This window comes from Hakea prostrata, chromosome 5, assembly GCF_041222555.1.
Source record: "Hakea prostrata isolate BN-2017 chromosome 5, UWA_Hpros_2, whole genome shotgun sequence".
NCBI lineage: Eukaryota > Viridiplantae > Streptophyta > Magnoliopsida > Proteales > Proteaceae > Hakea > Hakea prostrata.
The window spans coordinates 57,135,579-57,155,241 of NC_142604.1; the positions used below are offsets into that span (position 1 = coordinate 57,135,579).

General features: G+C 38.0%; 1 protein-coding gene across 1 annotated transcript in view; it reads left to right on the forward strand.

The window, feature by feature from the left end:
• Positions 1–2,847: 2,847 nt before the first annotated feature.
• Positions 2,848–19,663, forward strand: part of LOC149016723 (uncharacterized) — a 44,878-nt gene continuing 28,062 nt past the window's right edge. Inside the window, exons 1-5 of the mRNA XM_089154802.1 lie at positions 2,848–4,459; positions 9,071–9,156; positions 9,259–9,630; positions 9,737–9,820; positions 9,959–10,390. Coding sequence (XP_089010928.1) covers positions 3,100–4,459; positions 9,071–9,156; positions 9,259–9,630; positions 9,737–9,820; positions 9,959–10,390 — 2,334 coding nt within the window. The 5' untranslated portion in view covers positions 2,848–3,099. The remainder of the gene's footprint in view (positions 4,460–9,070; positions 9,157–9,258; positions 9,631–9,736; positions 9,821–9,958; positions 10,391–19,663) is intronic.

Here is a 19,663-nt window from a genome sequence, read left to right on the forward strand (position 1 = left end):
TTAGGGTTGCCTCTATTGGGCTTTTGGAGAAAAAAACTCGGCCTTATTTAGAGCAGAGGTTCCCTCTCTCCATAGAGCCATAAAAACCTTTGTTAGGCTCTTGAAGGAAGTCTAGCCAACAGAAGATCCTCAATCAAATTCTGCTAATCTTAATCAAGATGCTAATCCTTATAAGTCCAGTAAATCTTAGGTTCCTATCATCCCCTCTTACTGTTTTAAAGCTTTTACAAATGCAGCATGGGAAGTGTACGGCCAATTGGGGGGGAACACCGATGCTTGTTATGGGGTCCGGGTAGTGTGTTGTAGCAGCTGGATCAGTAGCACGTAGGGGATTCTCGGTTTCATCCATGGAATGAGAAGCAATGCGTGATGTGGTCCTCCTTTCAAATTTCTCATTTAGAGTACTCTTGATTGTAGTTGTTGTCAAGCTCTTTAACAAGCGTTTAGTTGCTGGATTCTATAGAATTTGTTTGGGATAATTACTATTGACCCCATGTACTTTGATTTTATTACTATTGTATCCTTGTACTTTTCAAAATTACTAATCCAACCTTTCAACTTTGTCTATAATTACTATTGCCCCCTATCGTTAAGTTCCGTTAGTTAATTGATGATGTGGCATCTTAATATTTTATCAAAAATCCCAAAATACCCTTATACTTATCTCTTTACTTATTTACCCTTTTGTCAAGTTATAGTAGTACCCTTAATTAACTATGGACAAAAAAAAAAACAATAATCCGTTTTATTAAAAAAAAAAAAATCACCAAATAAAGAAAGAATGATTGAATAAAACTCAAATAGAAATTAGAGAGGAAGGAAAATCGAATTCAACTCAAATTGGAAATTGAATAACACCTAAAATTTTTTCAAAATAAATGAAGTTTAGTGAAGGTGGTGGGACACCAAATTTGATTTGGATTTTGTTCATTTATTTAATTCAAAATAAATGAAGTTTAGTGAATGTGGGAAACCAAATCGGATTTGGATTTTGCTCATTTCTTTAATTCAAAATAGATGAAGTTTTGTGAAGGTGGGAAACCAAATCGGATTTGGATTTTGTCCATTTCATTAATTCAAAATAAATGAAGTTTATGGTAAAATTGACATTTAATCTGGTTTTATAAATGGGGTAACATCGTCTTTTGATTTCTTAATTTTAATGAAAGGCAAATTAGACATTACATATTCAAACTTAACGGCAACTTAACACCGTTATAATGAAAGGGTAACAATAATTTCGTAAAGAACATGGTTTTATTAGTAATCAAATCAAACTAAAGGGGGGAACAGTAATTATTCCAATTTGTTTTCATATAATCCAGATTTAGGATTTAAAAATCTATTTAACTAAAATAAATAATTAATGGATTTCACTAGTATCACATGATTCACTTAAATCTATTTTTTTTACACTATATAATGGATTCAAGGATGAGTTGCCTCAAAACCTAAACTCAAGATTGAATCCACTTTTTTGACAGAGGGTATAAAAGATGGAGATTATAGAGAATCCAATTTATCGGGTTTCTCCATGCAAAAAAGTGCAAGACTTTTTCTCTTCTTCTTACACGTGCAGTTCTTATCCAACGTGAAGGTTTCCAATTCTCTCGATGTCTCTCTCAATCTCTCACAACACTCTGTCTCTTACAATCATTCTTTCGTTTAACCATTGATTTATTTGAAGGTTGATCTCTTTGTATCCATCCATTCATTATTGAGGCATCATTATCGCTGCAAATTTGGGAAATCGCATATGATCAAAAGTCTATCGACTATCTACTAACCAGGTATGAGTGAATAAAACCCTAGTTTTTTTTTTTTTGTTCATGTGGGAACAATTTGGTGATCCTACTTCAAGGTGGGATTCAAGAAGAGTTTTTCCTTGCTCTACTTTCGATTTTATTTTTTTAAATTTTATTTGGTAATTAGTCACAAATCAATTTGGTTAGCTGTAAACGGATTTAAATTCCGTGTACAATTTAGAAATGGTGAATGTCTTTCTACCACTTTTCTACCGATTTTGCCAAACCAGTGCAGTCTCAAGCACTAGGGCTTCCTGGGCCAAGAAATAAGCCATATAATTGGCTTCTCTTGGAGTAAAACAAAAAACACAAGCTTTCTTTTCAGTTTCAGGTTTTAATTTTCTGTTTGATCGATAGGACTGATAACGTTCATGATGATTACATTGGAACCAAAAAGTTTTCTTTATTGAGAGATTGGTGAATCCGGATCATCACTCCGTTAGGGTTTATGCTACCTGATGGTTTTACCACCACAAAATCGGTGGGCCCCATAGGTAAAAAAATATATATATATAAAAAAATCTCATCACCCAACCCCTGGCCCCCCTTAAATTGTGGTGATAAAACTGTCGGGGAGCGACGGGTTGAAGATCCGGACTCGAGTTTGGTGGGGGTCTTTCACCTCTTTTTATTGTAAATGACCCTGGTATAGCCTCGAATAGAGTAATATTGGAGAGTAAAGCAAGTTTCTTCGATTGAAAAAAGAAAAAATTAACGGGGGGCACGTGCACTAATCCAATTCGTTTTTCCCCGCGTTTTCCTTCCTCACTCCTAACGATGTTTTTTTTCTTTTTCCTGGGGGTGTGCCATTTCTCAATCTCCCGATGTCGCAGCGCGCGGGGAAATGAAACGAAGACGCACAATAAAAAAAAAAAAACCATAATTTGATTTCCCAAGCTTTCTCCTCTTCTCAGCGGTTTTCATATATTATTTTTTTAAATAAATAAAAACAAATATACTGATTCTATATTTTTTCGATGAGAAAATAATATATATTTTCATATATATTGAAATTAAAACAAAATTCCTTTTCTGCCTCCAAAGGCCGCGAGGCGCTGTCTCTGTCGACATTTCAATGGATACGAACACCGAACCAGAAAATAACTGAAAAAACCCTAACCCAACACTAGTCTGTGATTGATTCTTTCTATCTGCAGTCACTCACTCTGCGTCTTCTTTTCTCTTTCGTTGCGAAGGACGAAACCAGGGTTAGGGCTAGGGTTAGGGCTTGTGGATTGTTCTTGTTAGGGTTTGTGATAATGGATGGCGGTGCCGGCGGCGGCTTGTCACGGTCATGACAGGAAGACGATGCCATCGGCGGAAGATGATGGGTAGGGGTGCGGAAGGTGGTTGCGGCACCGAGGAGAAGCCTTGTCCTGTTTCCAGGGTTTCTTCTTCTTCCATCGAAATTTCCGCGAACAAACTGTTATCGACTTCTCCTCAAAGGGAGGAAGTCGGTTTCGATTTCTACGTTCAAGCTCGGAAGGCTTTGTCCGAGCGTTCACCGTACGACACTGAAGAGGCCGTGCTCTCTAGAGTTCCTACTCTTCCTGTCGAGTTATCAGGTTACCTGACTAAGAATTATGAAAGTCGGAAGAGGCATAAGAAGTCTCATTCTGAATCGGTGGCAAAGTCTTCTGGACATGGCTCGATTGCCCAGACTCCTGTTTTGCCGAATTTCTGGACTGTGAACGAGGATTACTTTAGGCCGGTTACGTTGACTGATATTGAGAACTTGGTTGCTGTGTCATCGATTGATTCTTCTGATAGACAGGCCTGTTTGACGACGCCTTCAGTTACGGATGCTACTGTTAGGACGTGTGACAATGCAATTGAAGTTAGTACGGGTTCACAGAAAAATGAGGAGGTTAGGGTGGAGGAAGAGAACTTAATGGAAATTGATGGTGAGGGAGATGATGCTTCAGTGCAGAACGAAATGAGTGTACGTCAAAATGAAATGGCTTCTTCTATTAGACCTTCCTCCCCCTGGGGAGCTGGTAATTTGACACTGACAGAAAAACTTTCTTCAGTGATGGAGCTTTCCTCTCCACAGTCGTCTAGTCTACAGTGGTTGTTGGGTTCGAAAAACAAAATTCTACTTACGTCTGAGCGACCTTCCAAGAAAAGGAAACTTTTGGGTGGTGATGCAGGGCTAGAAAGACTGGTTATTGCCCAGCCTTCAGAAGGACTGGGGTCACCTATCTGCCACGTTTGTAGCTTGGATGATAATAACGGAATGCTAGTGTGTGATTCGTGTAAAGTTTCAGTACATCAGAATTGCTATGGTGTGGAAACTTTTCCAGACGGACAATGGTTGTGTTCTTGGTGCAAGCTGAAGGGTAATGTTGAAAATGATTTGGCGGGAACTGTGGCTGCTGAAAATGGATCTGATGTTTGGTTAAGGCCATGCATGCTTTGCCCGAAACAGGGTGGTGCTCTGAAACCGATTGCCAAGGGTAAACCAGAAACCCTAGATAACAATACTGTGAAGTTTGCTCACTTGTTTTGCTGTCAATGGTTGCCTGAGGTGTATGTTCAGGACTTAAGGACGATGGAGCCAATCATGAATGTCGAAGGCATAAAGGAGACTAGAAAAAGATTACTCTGTTATTTGTGTAAGGTTAAGCATGGTGCCTGCATTCGGTGTAGCAATGGTATGTTTATTGCTTGGTTCTTTGTCATCGCATCTTGACTAATTGCCACTTGATCACCAGTAGCATTAGAATAACTACTAATTACAACCTGACGCATGAGTGTAACTTTTATAGTTCTATTCAAGTTTATTATCATTTATATAGTTTGGAACATTTAGTTCGGTGGGGAACATCAAGGATTAGTTGTTTGGTTTTATGCTCTGTTGTCTTTCTAGCAGTTGTTAATATCAATTACCTTAACATACTGTAGGCTGCTTCTGTGACTGGGGGCCCAAAAGAAATCCCTTAAAATTCACATTTTTAAACAACAACAAGAACAGATGATGTCAGCTATATGGAACCTTGCAATGTCAAAAGATTGATAATGTAAAAGGAAAATAACATAACAGGAATAATGAGAAATACAGTGTAACTCAACTAGATGTGTATATGTGTTCAGTTGCTTGGGTTCTTTCCCTTCAGTCAGCTATATTTGAGATCATTCGGGGCAAGACCTAAGCTAAGCATGCTTTTCCTCAACGCTTCTTCCAGGGTTGTTTTAAGCTTTTCCTTAGCTCTTTTAGTGCGATCAGTCGCTCCAAATTATAGTATCCTAAGGTCTCTATTGAACATGAACGTCCCACCACAAAAGACATTCTCGAAGCTTATATAGTATCATGGCAACTCCTAGATCAGCTCTAAATCATCGATTTTTATCTTAGCCTGCCTAATTTTGCCATACACATTTCAACATCCACATCTCCCTGACACTCAACTTACCTACATGATGCTTCTTTACTGCCCAACCATATGCGTCATACACTTACCATATCTTTATGCCCTAAAAATGTACAAAAATATACAACTAAATGGGGTTGGGGTTGGCTACATAAATCCTTGCCTTTCAATCAGCTTTATTAAAGGTCATACTGGATACAAGGCCTAATCCATATATGTCTTTTTTCACCACTTCTAAGGTTATTTTGGGTAGGTTATACCGGATGCAAGGCCTAAGCCATATATGTTTTTTCTCACCACTTCTAAGGTTATTTTGGGTAGGTTATACTGGATACATGGCCTAAGCCATTTATTTAGTTTCTCACCACTTCTCCTAAGGTTAGTTTAGGTAGGTTATACTGAAAACAAGGCCTAAGCTATTTATTTCTTTTCTTACTGCTTCTTCTAAGGTTATCTTAGGTTTGCCCCTTGTGCTTCTGTTACCTTCCATCTGGATTAAGTCACTCCTTGGACTGGGGCCTTTTGAAGGCCTCCATAGAACATGGTTGAGTCACCTTAAAGGGCTTTCTCGTAGCTTATCATGTTCGAAGCAACTCCTAAACCATTAATGGTATAATACTTCTTTACTACTATATCCTTCAAAGTTTTGCTGCTTTGCCTCATCCATCTTAACATCCCCATTTATGCTACGTTATATTTATCTGTATGATACTTTCTAACTGCACAACACTTTGCATTGTACATCGCAGCTGGTTAAAATTTTCCTTTAATTTTGAAAGGAATGCGCTAATCACACAAACCCCATACACACATCCCATCTTCATCCATCATGTCTTAATTCTTTTGAAAACATTATCCTCTATATCCCCATTTTATTTATGATTTCGCCAAGATACTTAAAATAATCACTTTATTGAATCTCCTTAATCATCAAGTCTCACTAACTCATTGGTTGTTCCAATGCAACTGAATTACATGCTAGATATTCTGTCATTGTTCTACTTAGTGATGTGAACATAGGGACCCCCTGTTCAAAACCCTAAGTGGGGCCCCTAGTATGGATCCAAGAAGCCTCCATAGGCTGGCCTAACCCTCTATGAGGGATATTTTGGGCATTTTGACCCTCTATGGTTGAGTGTTTTGTGAGAGATTTCTCTTCATCCTCTTCAGTCCAACAGAGCATGTGTGATCATCAAAGCCTTCCGGCGTCCCAATTCAGCAATCCAGTAAGTTAACAACATTCCCCATCCCTCTCGTTTACCCACGCAACCCTACGAAGCCTTCCTGTCACTGCCATAACACTTCTGCACCCATCCCCTCTGTTTCAGACCTTGAAAACCCTCCCCTCGCCATCACAATTGCTCCCTTCCCCTCCCCCAACAGTTTCCTCCTAACCCTAACCCCTTTCCTAGTAGTTGCAGCTTCCCCCATCTCCTACTTCCCTGTGACACCAGATCCTATCTCATCTAGGATTCTCTGTTTCCAGCCCCTTTTCTATCCCTTTCTCTTGCAATAGGATCGCATATACCCTAGGAGTAAAACCCACCATTAATTCCCCCATGACAGCCCTATTTTCTGGAGTGCAGAATTTCCTGCACTTCATCTTCTTCAGTGATTTGCAAAATTTTGTTAAATTTCAGGAAAACCCTAATTGTTTTAAATCTCAGTTTCACCTCTTCTGAATTAACTTCTGACTTGTGGATCAACTACATACTCAAGTCTGGTCTGCAGAACAGCAAGCTCAGCCCACTCCTAACCCTAGCCGAAACCCTAGTTTGCCCTAGATTTCAAAATTCAATTCTGAATTTGGATCATTAATAGAATTCAGATCTGAATTTCATTCTCAACAGGCCTGAATTGTTTTAGAAACCTAACAAACCCCTCTACCTATTGCTGGAATTTCCTGGGCAGCCACATTCGAGGAATTACAGTTTTACCCCTAATCTTAGATCCATGGTTTCATCACTTAGCCTAAAACCTTCCGATTCCAAGGTTGACCTTTGTAACTTTATCTTGGTATTAATCCTAATTTGTGTCTCACCTATCAAAACAATGTCATCAGCAAAAAACATATACCAATAAACCTCATCTTGAATGTCTATGATTGAATCATTCACGATGAGTGCGAATTAATAGGGGCCTAAAGCTGATCCTTGATGTAACCCAATTGTAATGGGGAATATATTACCTTGGCTCCCTCCCCAGCCACTGTTCTTAGATTGGTCAGTAACAATCATACATATCTTTAATTTTTTCTACTTATTTACTTCTGGCAATTTTCTTCTCTAATACTGGTGAAATTGACTCTCTAGGGACTCTATTGTAGGCTTTTGCTGGGTCAATGAAGGCCATATGAAGATCCTTCTTATACTCTCTGTACCTTTATATAAGTCTCCTAATTAGGTAAATAGCTTCTACTGTGAATTTTCTGGCATAAAATCTGGTGGTTCTCACGAATAGTAGTTACTTGTCTCAACTGGGTTTCAATTACCCTCTCCGACAATTTCATAGTATATCTCATTACTTTTATGCTCAATAATATTGCAGCTTTGAATATCATCTTTATTTTTGTAAATTGGCAGAATGATGCTTCTTCTCCATTCGTCTGTCATTTTCCTAGTACTCAAAATCTTTATTAAATAGCTTGGTTAGCCAAGATAGGCCATAGGTTCTAAGCTGTTCCACACTTCTGTTGGGATTCTATCTCGACATAGTGCAATGTCTACTTTCATCCTCCGTAAAGTTCTTTGTATACAAAAATATATTTTCAAATATTTCAATCCATTAGAAACTTCCTATTGATGTGGTTTTAGACTAGAAAGGATAGAATTAGTAGCCAATAACTCAAATCCAAAGTTATAATTTATACGCCCCTTTCTAGAAATTTTTAATAGTCCCTGAAAAACTCAAATTTCCAACTTAGATCTAACCAATATAACCATTAGAAGCCCAAACTCTGGGGATCATCCTTATGCATCATTACTAAAATTCTCTTCAAGTTTCACCCTATCTCAGTAACCTTTCATACAATATCTCAAGAGTCTATCCATCCCATCTCTATGCCTCATTATGCTCTAAATTTCTTCATAACTATCCAACCATTATAACCTATGTTCTTATGTATCCCAATTATATCTGCCAAAATCTTATGACCCTAAACCCTTACCTTTTGAGTTGAGATTCTGGAAAGTTGACCCTGGTTGAACCTCTGAATTTAGGGTTGCATCACTTTCCTGTTTAACAACTCCTGATCACCCACTGATGTTGTATCGTGTAGATCAGTATGGGTTTTTTTTATTACTATTTTTTAACTTAATTCTTTCTGTATTCTAGTCTTGCTTAGGAGAAGTAAAAGTAATATAGTTTGGGTTTTGAAGACTAGGGTATAGCAAAATGGGTTAGAAACATAGTGAGTCAAGAACACGGGGTTGATACAAGAAATTGAGGTTGGAATCTTATAACAGAGTGAATTTCTTAAAAAAGAAGAAAAATTTTCATGTCTTGTCAGAAAATTTGGCCTTGGGAATGATTCTTGCCATACTCCTAGAAAGGAAGATGTCACTGTCAGAAATAGAATATGTAGAAAATTTGGAGAAAACTTCATGGCCATAGACATGGACGAAGTAATGGAGAGACTGGCAATTAATTAATGATTTCTAAAATAGAGGTGACATTGAGCTTATTTAACCTTTCGAATGTGCTTTTCGGTTTTTTGGTGGTGGGCTCTTAGTCACGACTCTCTGGCAGTTGCCATTTGTTCAATACTGGAACCATCTGTTCTTTATGTTTTCATTTACTAAAGCATTGAGTAGAAGTGCACAATGTGATGCTGAAGTAGACTGATCTCAGGTAATGATGCTTCTACTGATATTTGGTTTCAATTTCATGAGATAGGGACTTGCAGAACTTCTTTTCATCCTATATGTGCAAGGGAAGCAAAACACAGGATGGAGATTTGGGGGAAGATTGAAGCAGAAAATGTAAGCATCTCTTTCCCACCTTAAGGTGGGTTTTGCCTTAGTGTTGTGCCATCATTGCTATGATGGTTTTCATTATCTGTTACCTTATGTAAACTTCTATAGGTTGAACTTCGAGCTTTCTGCTCAAAGCACTCAGTATGTCAGGACACTGCTTTTATACAACAACCAAGTAGTCCTTTGGCTGTCTTTGGTGGTTCTACGTTTTCTTTACCTCAGCCTTCACCTTTGACACTGGTGGAAAGTGAACCTCACAAGTTGCGACGTGGAATCAAGAATCCGGAACAAAACATCCACTCTAGAATCACTGATGGTAATTGTAATAAGGCCAAGGACGGTGAGGGTAATGAACCAGATTCTAGATGTAGGCCTGAATGTGATGATGCTCAGATTGTTGCCGTGGAGGCACTTGGAAGGAACAACAACGGGGATAGTGGTTCAATGGAGTCTTTTGATTCTGTAAAAATTCTGAAGAAGGTAACAAGGGGAATATGTGAATCATTTCTTCTGAACTCACAAATGTATTACTAATTCATTTCGCTGTGTGATGTCGCAAATTTTGAACCTTCTGTTGCCTGTGTAGATAATTGATCGAGGAAAAGCCCTTGTGCATGATGTAGCCTTAGAGATTGGCATTTCAGCAGAATCATTGGCTGCAGCACTTGCAGTGAGTTAAAATGAAAAATGCAATTAACTTTATGTTATTTGAATCTTCTTTTTGGTTGGAGCAACGAGTGGTGGAAAGATATTTAATTAATTAATTTATTTTTCCCATCCTCTTGATTGCTTTTTCCTTTTCTTGTAGGGGGAGGGGCCCTTCTGTTTCCCTGACCTGCAGTCCAAGATAATCAAGTGGCTTGGAAATCATGCTTATATGGGTACTTCACAGAAAAACTTGAAAACTAGGAACAACTCAGCAGTATCAGCGGGGGCTGCAGTTGCAGGGTCTGATGGTTCTAATGGAGTTTCAATAGCAGGTTCCAGTCACCCAGATTATGTTCCTGTCAAGTCAGTGCCACCAAGGAAAAGAACAAAGAACAACATAAGGATTTTGAAGGATATGAAAGTTTCATCATCGTCTGAGGAAATGTTTATGGGCCAAAATGATGATGGAATAGTGATAAATGAGCTCAGCAAACAACCGCTTAGTCTTGATCAAGATTTTAATGATGGTTCTGGTAATGAATCTGTTTCTCGTGATGGAGATTGTTGTGAAGACCTTCCTGTGATTGGCAAGGTAACTTTACCTTACCAGCACAAGCTGATTTAGAAAATTTTGCTTTTCTTTTTTATGGGTGGAATCAAGTAACTGAAACTTTTGAGCTAGATTCAATGTTTAATTCAGTGTGTAGTCTTATATGTTTTTCTGGTCCCTTGATATAAAATATAATGTGTCTCCATTCATTTTTCAACTGATAGATTTCTTGTTGATGTTTGAATTTAGCATGCATTTTTAGTTTGTTGGTAGAGAATTTGCTTTGGCATCACAATACTGAAACATATGAGTTCCAACTTGGCCCTGACTTTGAAACCGATCATTGAAGGATTGAACATGCAAACTAATAAATAAATAAATGAAAACATAAAGGTTTAAAGTTAAATAATATATCATACTTGTTCAGTTGTTCACTATTTGACATTACAACATCAGTGTGACTATAAGTTGCACAATGAGAGTACGATAGGAAAATCACTGACTAAGCAGCTCCTCCAACTCCTGCTCCACCAGCACCAACACCTATTGCAAGATATCAAATTTTGTTCTCCCTTGTCACTTGTGTTATATGTAGACAAAGGAGAAGCTTCTAACAAAAAGTAGAAGACAGGATAGAGAGGAAGCTTTAGTGAAGACGATCAACTGTAATTGGTGGGGTTTGTTCAACTGAAGATCCCTTCAGTAGATTCTTGTTGTAGATGAGCTAAACAGCTTGTTGATGTAGCCTAGGTAGAGATCCGAGTTTTTGATTAATTTTTTGGTGAAAAGTTCAGCCAAAACACCAAAACTAGCAAAGGGGGAAGCGATGTTGAGACAGGTCAAGATTACAGCGAGATCAAGATATCTCGACTTGACCGAGGTAAGGTATTTATAAATTGTAGTTAATCTGAGATCTCAGTCAAGATGTTGAAGTTTTTTGGTATCGTCTTGATTTGCATGAGATCTCGTCTTGAGGTCTCAAACAAAGAAATCGTGGCAAGATCTCGCAACACCTTGAACTATGCTTTTCTGCTTCACCCATACTGATTTGTTGAGTTACCATTCATATCGTTGACCTCCAAAACTAGCGTAATTTGTGGTTTTGGCTTCCTTGTGCTAAATGTAAGTGAACAAAGCTTTGGCTTTTTGACAGGACTTTGTAAAGAAAAGTATAGACAGATGTCTGGTTTGATGTTTTAAGTTCAGAGTGGGGTATATAATATGAGTTTGGTTTTGTGAAGATCGGATAATTATTTACTAATTGTATATTACAGTTAGGCTATTTTGATTTTTGGAAGGGGTTTTCTCTAGAGGATAAAATGTTTTTCTTTGTAAATTCTCGCCAGGAGTTCAATCTAGAGATCAAAATGTGTTTCCTTACTATGTACTAGTTACGCCTCTGGTTAATTTTAGCTAACTTGCTTTATAATAAGGGGATAAAATGTCCAATTTGCCCTGGATAGTGTGTGGCTACCCTATGAAATGCCGCAAGAAGGGATGCTGCCCTAGGGGATTCTTCTTGGAGTGACCCTGGTTGGTTATTGGACTTGTGGTCAAGAGATTGTGGATTCCAAGATATGATTATGCTCAGGCAGTGTATCCTTATAATTTTACCTTCCTAATAATTACAAAGGCCTTTGCCAGGTGGTACTAAGCTGAAATGTAAACATGTAAGTAATGTTTGGAAGGTGAATGAATATGGTAGACTAGCATGGATAAATGATAACAAGTTGGTGAAATTTGATAGAGGGAAGTCATGCCGAGTAATTACTTTAGATATCTTGGCTCAATCATAAATAAGGAAGGTTATATAGAGGATGATGTTTCATAGAACATTAAATAAGATGGATGAGGTGGAGAGATGCGTCCGGAGTGTTGTGTGGTCAACGTGTTTCTTTAAAGGAAAAATTTTGTAGCATAAGCATACATCTGGTTCTGATGTATCTTGTGGAATTTGGCATGTTAAGAAACATTATACACAAACTCAGCATAGTGGTGATGAGGATGTTGACTTTAGATGGATGAGTGGATAAACTTATGAAATAAGGAATGGTCATATTAGAGCTGGTTTGGGAGTGACCACGTTGAATGGGAGCCTTCGATTGTTGTAGTATGGAATGGGTGATTTGATTCAGGTTGAAGGAGGAAGGAGCTGAAAGAGCTAGGGACTAGGGTAGACCTAAAATGAGCTTCTAGCAGAAAAAAGAGAGATCTAAGACGACCTTAGTGGAAGAAGCGATGGGGAAAGCCATGCATAGCTTGGCTTGTTTAAAATATGACCTTAAATAGAGCTGATTGGAGGGTATGGTTCCATGTAGCCATCCCCATTTTGTTGAGATACATCTATTGTATCTTGAATTAGTTGACCACCTTTGTATTTGCCATGACATTTATTAAAAATTTTTGGTACCATGTAGATGATTTTTGGAGGTAGAATACTGGCTTTTAGGGGGAGATGCCATATGGACTTCCAATTCTTGTACATGAGTAAGGAAAAGCTTATCATACACAAAAGCCTGCCTTTGCAGCACTAGAAATCCTGGAAAAACTCTGCGGAACACAATTGGAGTGGTCCACTGGTCTTATATGTCAATTATACTGCCTTCCTTAATGCAGAGTCGATTGCAAAATCAGCTAGTGGTGGGCTTACTTAAGGATTTGAGGAAGAAGATTCTAATCTGAAGGCTATATATGGATATTACCTGATTTCAGACCTGGCAATTTGATCTTAAGTGAAAAATATCATGTATGAATAATTGATAACTGGAATAAAGTAGCTAGTCATAAGCATGGTTTGAGATATTGCGGAGATCGCTTGCCTGAGATCTCATTTGTTGTAGATCTTGCCTGAGATCTCGATCCACTTAGCCACTTCAGATGCCATCTCTTGAACGAGATAGGTCGAGATTCGACTTATCTCGCTCTCTCTGGCCTCCCAACTCTTTGAGACCTTCCAAACGTCCATTTTTGCCTTATTTTTGTTGGATTGATGTCAGATCTTTACTTGCAGCAAGGTTTAGCACATTTACATTAAGAAAGGAAGATCAAACATGGCCATTTGAAGGCGTTCTTCAACGAAGGCCACAACAGCTATCAATGGGCCTAAGCCCAAATTGCAAAGCGAATCCCGAGGCCCAAAATAATATTGGTGGGACCCTCGAGTACATCGGGGGGAAGGTTGTCAGCAATAGAATGCAAAGTAGTCGCCACACCCAACTCTTCTAATATGAACTTATGATGGTTGTATTATTGTACTCTCGAGAGTTGAGATGTGATGTATCATTCTCATTTGGATGGAATTTTGATGTATTTAAGTTATTTGATGTATTTGATACGCTTGCTTTTCATTTATATATGTCTTGAAGGTTCTATATTTCATGTTGTATAACCTTGCATGTTCAATCTTACAACATCTTGGTTTCAAACTTAGGGTTGACTTAGAACTCATACTTAGGGTTGTTTTCTCACAAATTTAAGGCCACCAGTGGGTTCAGAAGGCCTAAATGAGGCTAAGTACCAAGTTTAATCCCAACTTTGATCGTAAAACCCCTCGAGATGGGCCCTTGAGTAGTCTTGAGTTAGCCCATCAAAAATAACCAAATATCGCTTGAGATCTCGCCATCTCAAGCGGGATCTTGCTTTTTTTGGCGTGGTGAGATGGGTGTTGAAAGTGAGTTCTTGAACCATGGTTATAAGAACTTGTTGAGGTGTAATAGAGGATAATAAAGGGTCGTGGGCGGTACTGGAATATGATACAACAACAACAAGAAGCCTCGTCCCAACTATATGGGGTTGGCTATGTGGATTCTTGCCTTTCCAATCAGCTCCGTTTGAGGCCATACTAGATACAAGGCCTAAGCTATGCATATCCCTTCTCACCACTTCTCTTAAAGTTATCTTAGGTGAATCCTTCTTTCCTCATAACATCAATTAATTCTAAGCTCTTATCTGTTAAAGATCCTATGTTCTAAATGTCAATCTAATTCTAAATTTTTAGACTAGCTTCTTTACCTGCACTCATCGACGGAACAAGAACCCTTGCCTACTTATCACCGCATTCTGGCCGAAGTGTAGCGCATAGCTTCTTTTGTCAGGAATGCTCTAGCTTAACTTCTATCATATTAGGTTGTCAAATCCATTTAAAAGGCTTAGGCTGGGTTTTTCTGGTGTCATCCGCTGACTTGACGCACCAGCCCTCCTTCTTTACCTAGGCTTGGGACCGGCAGCAATCACTAGCAGAGTTTCCACCCTCATTTCATCAAGACAAAATTTCAACATAGGTATTGAAGATATACCTGATAAGTGATCCAAGAAACTGAAGCAATCACAGCTACTGCTATTGCATTTGAGAATTTTCTATAAATATCCAACTTGGCAACTTGGTACTGGAATATGATACTCCAATTTGAGATTTGGAAAGAGTAAGGTACAAAAGGAGCAGGTTACAATGGCAGGGCGAAGGGGAAAGGGATAACCTTTCTGAAAGAGTGGATCCAAAATTCAAAACAAATAAAGCAAGTGAGATACGACAGTCATGCAAGAAAAAATAAATTCTTGAAGTAACCAAGGAGAGAAATGATGAGAGGAGAGAGAAAAAAAGAATTAATGAGAGAGAACGGCGGCGCGACGAAGCCCCGCCCGACCGGCAAAACAAAAGAAGGAAACGGAGAAAACGACAAAAAGATAAGAAAGTACCAGTTAAACGGCCCCGACGGCGGAACATTAAGAACACCCGGAACCGGACCGCCGAGCGGCCGGGAACGGCGGTTTCGGAAAACGGAACGGACGAGCGTGGAGGCGGTTGGTTCCATCGTCTAAGAGTAACCATGGAATGGGGAAAGGAGAGAGAATTTAGCAATAGGGAGTAGTAGGAGAACACAGAAAGCCAGATAATGCCAATTGCAACAGCTAATATTTCTAAATCCAATCAATTCATTAGAATCAATCCAAAATCTTAAAAGAGGGGGACTTATACATAAAAAGACCAGAAAACAGTAATTGACTCCACTAGTGACTCTTACTTTTCATAATAAGTCGTTCTTTCTGAAGTTTTGGTTAATTAAGGCCCAGCACAGCAGACTACCATAATTTCCAATCTTGAGCTTATAAAAGAGGCCTGTTATGTTAATAAACTGACGATAAAAATTCAAGGCCCACAGATCCCAATCATGGGTGGAATACTTTCAAGGTCGTATTGACGCAATTAGATACCCTTTACTGTATCGAACCGTTTGTTGCTAATGCGTTTTATGCGTAGTTTGCACATCTGGGCCTCCAGAAAATGAGGTGTTCTTCTGCTTGCACACTTACCTTGCTCTCTGAATGAGACGTGATAGCTTTATCCAGCTCTTTCCTTCCGTGGGCATCCTTTTTAGCTCTAATGCTTAATCCTCTTTAACTATGGGATTCGTAATGTAGTCCTAGATTGATAGGAGACCAACCAGGAGCTAGTAGCTAGTAGCCAGGTTCTGGATTGAATTGGTAAGCTTGGGTTGATGTGGATCCATCTTCCAAAACAGGCTTCTTTTTTATTTCAGGATTAAGTCTAGGGTTGGGTTATAGATGCCGTGGGTAGTAGGGTAATTAAGTTGAGTACAGAATTTGCTTCTATACTTGCTCTATCTTTTTATTTTTAGATTGGGCTTGTGATGCAGATTACGCACCAAATTGAGCTTCTCTAGGAATAAGTCTAGGCTTGGATTGAATATCTATTTGGCCTTTGATTCCATGGGTTTATTTTGTAATTTTCCAATTTGATGGTCCTAAAATATGGGCAGAAAGTAAAAAAACCTGATTTATTTCATTAATTTGTTTAGAGTGCTATTTTGAATCTATTTCCTTTATTACTTCACTTTCCTGGTACAGTGTAGGTTACCAATTAGGTTAAGGATTGGGCTAAACTGTCCTTTTTAGCATAGGAGTCGCAGAAAGTCTTTTAAATAAGGTTGTAATAGGGGCCAATATTATTACTCGAAACAAAATGATGAATTGAATTTTGACTTTTGTTTATTGATACCAGTGAGGTATAATGGCATAGGATGGTTGTTTTTCTCTTTCTTCACGAGTACATCCACCATTTAAGCTGCTGCTCAAGCAGATTTTCGGCAACTGTAAGTTGAATTAATCCCTAGCCTCAGTTATTCTTTTTTTTGGTCTTCTAATTTCACAAATCCTATGTTCACCTTTTTTGCATTTTTGTTTTGCTTAATAAACCCTAATTCTTTCCTAAATTCTGTCCAATCTGACCAGTGTTTAGATTTAATTCATTAGGAATGTCCATTTGCTAGACTAAAGGAATCTTTGTAAGTGTTCTATTTTAGTTCCCACCTTTTCCAAGGGAGGTATAGTATGTTTAAGAATCAGCCAAGTGCTACAACTCCAAGGCTTCTAGAGGTAAGACCTAAAGCCATATCATAACTAAAGAGGATTGGGATGGAAGAGGCATCTTTCGGATTCTTGAAAGTTCTTTATAATCTGTTGCTGCCTTTGTTCTCCATTGGAGATTGAATCTAGAGAATGATCTAGGTTTGATTTGTGGGATTGGTGTGTGTAGCCAATCGACTCCATGACAGCAGGATGCACAAAAAGGTTTAAATCAAAGCTTCTGGTTGAAGATCCCCTTCCAAGTTTTGTTTCTACATCTGGCTTTTCTTATATAGCTCAAGCAACAAGCTGCTGCCAGGGAATTCCTGCTAGTAGAGTAAGTTACCAACAATACCCAGTCCCCTATTCTTCTATTTCTCATCAAGCCTTGAACTTCCAACTCCCATTACTAATCTTGTATCTCCATAAAACTTTTCAATACCAGACAGGAACTAATAACTGGTTTTTTCCATTATTTGATCAAAATTTCCCCTGTTAGTTAATTGGGTTTTCCCATTGAAGCTACTTACTTTGGATTCTATTTGTTTTCTTCATATTCCATTACTTAGTTTGGGCTCTAGGTTCTCATTTCTTAAGCGAGAGTTTTTCCTTGAGCATGATTTCAACAAGGAGACAATGAGAACTTGGAAGTGGCCACTCTCCTAGCAAAAGCCAACCAGGCTTAGAGGTCAGCTTCCAAGTAGCTCTGTAGCTGGTGGCCATACCCTTTACACTTGAGGAGCTCCCTGCATCCTAAAACGAAGCAAAGTTTTGGGGAGTCTGTGTTTGATGTGGCCTCAATAGGATAGGGTCAGTAACCAAGATCTCTAAGAACCAACTCGAAATTGGGAAACAAATGGTAACCATTGAAAAGTGACCATGGAGTTCAGATCTGAAACTAGGATGTCTAACATTGGAGTTTTGGAAGGTCTGTCAGATTGATGGTTTTAGGGGTGTGTCAGTGATGGATTAAAGAGATAATAGTTCAAATTTGGTTCAATCTAATATTAAGAGAGAGGTTTCCTGAACACTATAGGGTGTTGGGATGTAGGGATAAAATCATAAAAGTTGATCAATTGCCAAGAATGCACTGGTTGGCTTTGAAGGAAACTTGAATCATATCTAGGTTATAGGACATGGGAAACTGTTTAAAGTTGGGGACAGATCTGGTGGGAGGATTTCTGTAGACCTAGTTTCTTCTTGTTGGAGTTCATTATTTACTCAAAATTCAATAAGGACGTAACTTAGGGTTGGCTGGTGCAAATGGGCGGTAGGTGGACGGGATTTTATCATCTCAAGTGCATTATTCTACCATGCTTTTTGCTGTGCACCGCTGAGATCTTGACATCTCAAAAACAAGTTGAAACCATTGGGTCTTGGTTTCTGAAAGTTGAGCCTTCAAAAGGTAAAACTATTTTATTTTGCTTTTTAAATGGTCTCAATATTTATTCAAAATAGCCAACTACATATAAACCCCCTAGATTTGCAAACAATTACATCTAGTACCCTTGAAAAAAAAATCAATTATAGATGCACCCCTACTGTTAAGCGTGGTAGAAATCTTGCTCTCGAGTGAGATCTCGCCACCTTGAAAAATTGAGATCTCAGTCGAGTATGCGATTTTTTGGCATCAACTCGGTGGCCCATCTTGGTGGGTTTTAGGGTCCCAATTGGGCTGAAACTTGGTATTTAGCCTATTTAAGGCCTTTTGAACACATTAGTGGCCTTGGATTTGTCAAAAAACAACCCTAAGTATGATTTTTAAGTTTACTCATAGTGTGAATAGTGCCGGAGCCATGTTGGGCCCCCCCCCCCCGGATTTTTATAAATTTAAAACACTCCTATATTTTTTCCTTATTTCTCACTTCACATGTGAAATACCACTATTTGCCCCCCAAAAAAAAAAAAAATTAAATGTAAAAGTTTAAGATAAAGATGATGGGTATGGTGTCATTCTTAATCATTATTTGATGGCTATCATTAAACCCCTAGTTTTAAGGAATAGAAGGTTAAATTCTAATTAAAAACTAATTCACGATCCATAAATTTCTCCTTATTCATTCTCTCATATTTTCATTCAAATATTCTCTCATGAATCTCCCCTTTAATTTTTTTTTTCACATGTCTCACAAAATATTGGAGTAGTTAGCAGACATTAGAGTTTTCGTAATCTTCTCCACAATTATCAGGTATTCACTCTCTGTTTCTCAAATTATTCCCCTCTCTCTCACCCATGATTTTGCTAGTATTCTTTTCAGAAAGTATAACTGAATTCTTTCTTTCTTTCTTCTTCTTCTTTTCTTCTTCGGATCATAATCATTGATTTTTTTTTAATCCCTAAACTTTCTCCTAAAATTTCAATTCCTATTCATAGAAATTTAAATTTCATCAGATCTAATCGCAATCATTTAATTTAATTTTTGAATCTCTAAACTTTTTACTAAAGTTTCGATTCTTACTAATAACAAATTAACTTTTAAGTTTTATTAGTTGGATGTTTAAAATTTCAGCCATTAATATTATTAGATCTAATTATAATCATTGAATTTTTATTTATTTTTACTTAATTTATGGAAATTAACTGTTTTACCAAATTTAGTTAATAGACGTCAAATCTATATTTTTTCCTACAATTTCTCCCAAGATTTCTTTCCCACCTTTTTCTTTCATGATTTCTTAAAGTTTTTCTTCCACAATTTTGGCCTTTATGCTTTATTTCAACATATTTTTTTATAATTTGCTTATAATTGTGTTATCTATATTTTAATTCTCTTATTAATTTACCTAAATTTTTAATGTGAATCCCATGTCAGAATGTAATAAAGGTGGGACCAATAGTGGGTCCCGAATTGGCCCTCATAATATGTATGGTGAAAAGTCATTAGTGCTCGTTGAATGGAGAGGTGATCCAGATTCATTATTGGCCCCCCCCCCCCCCCCCCCCCCAATGTT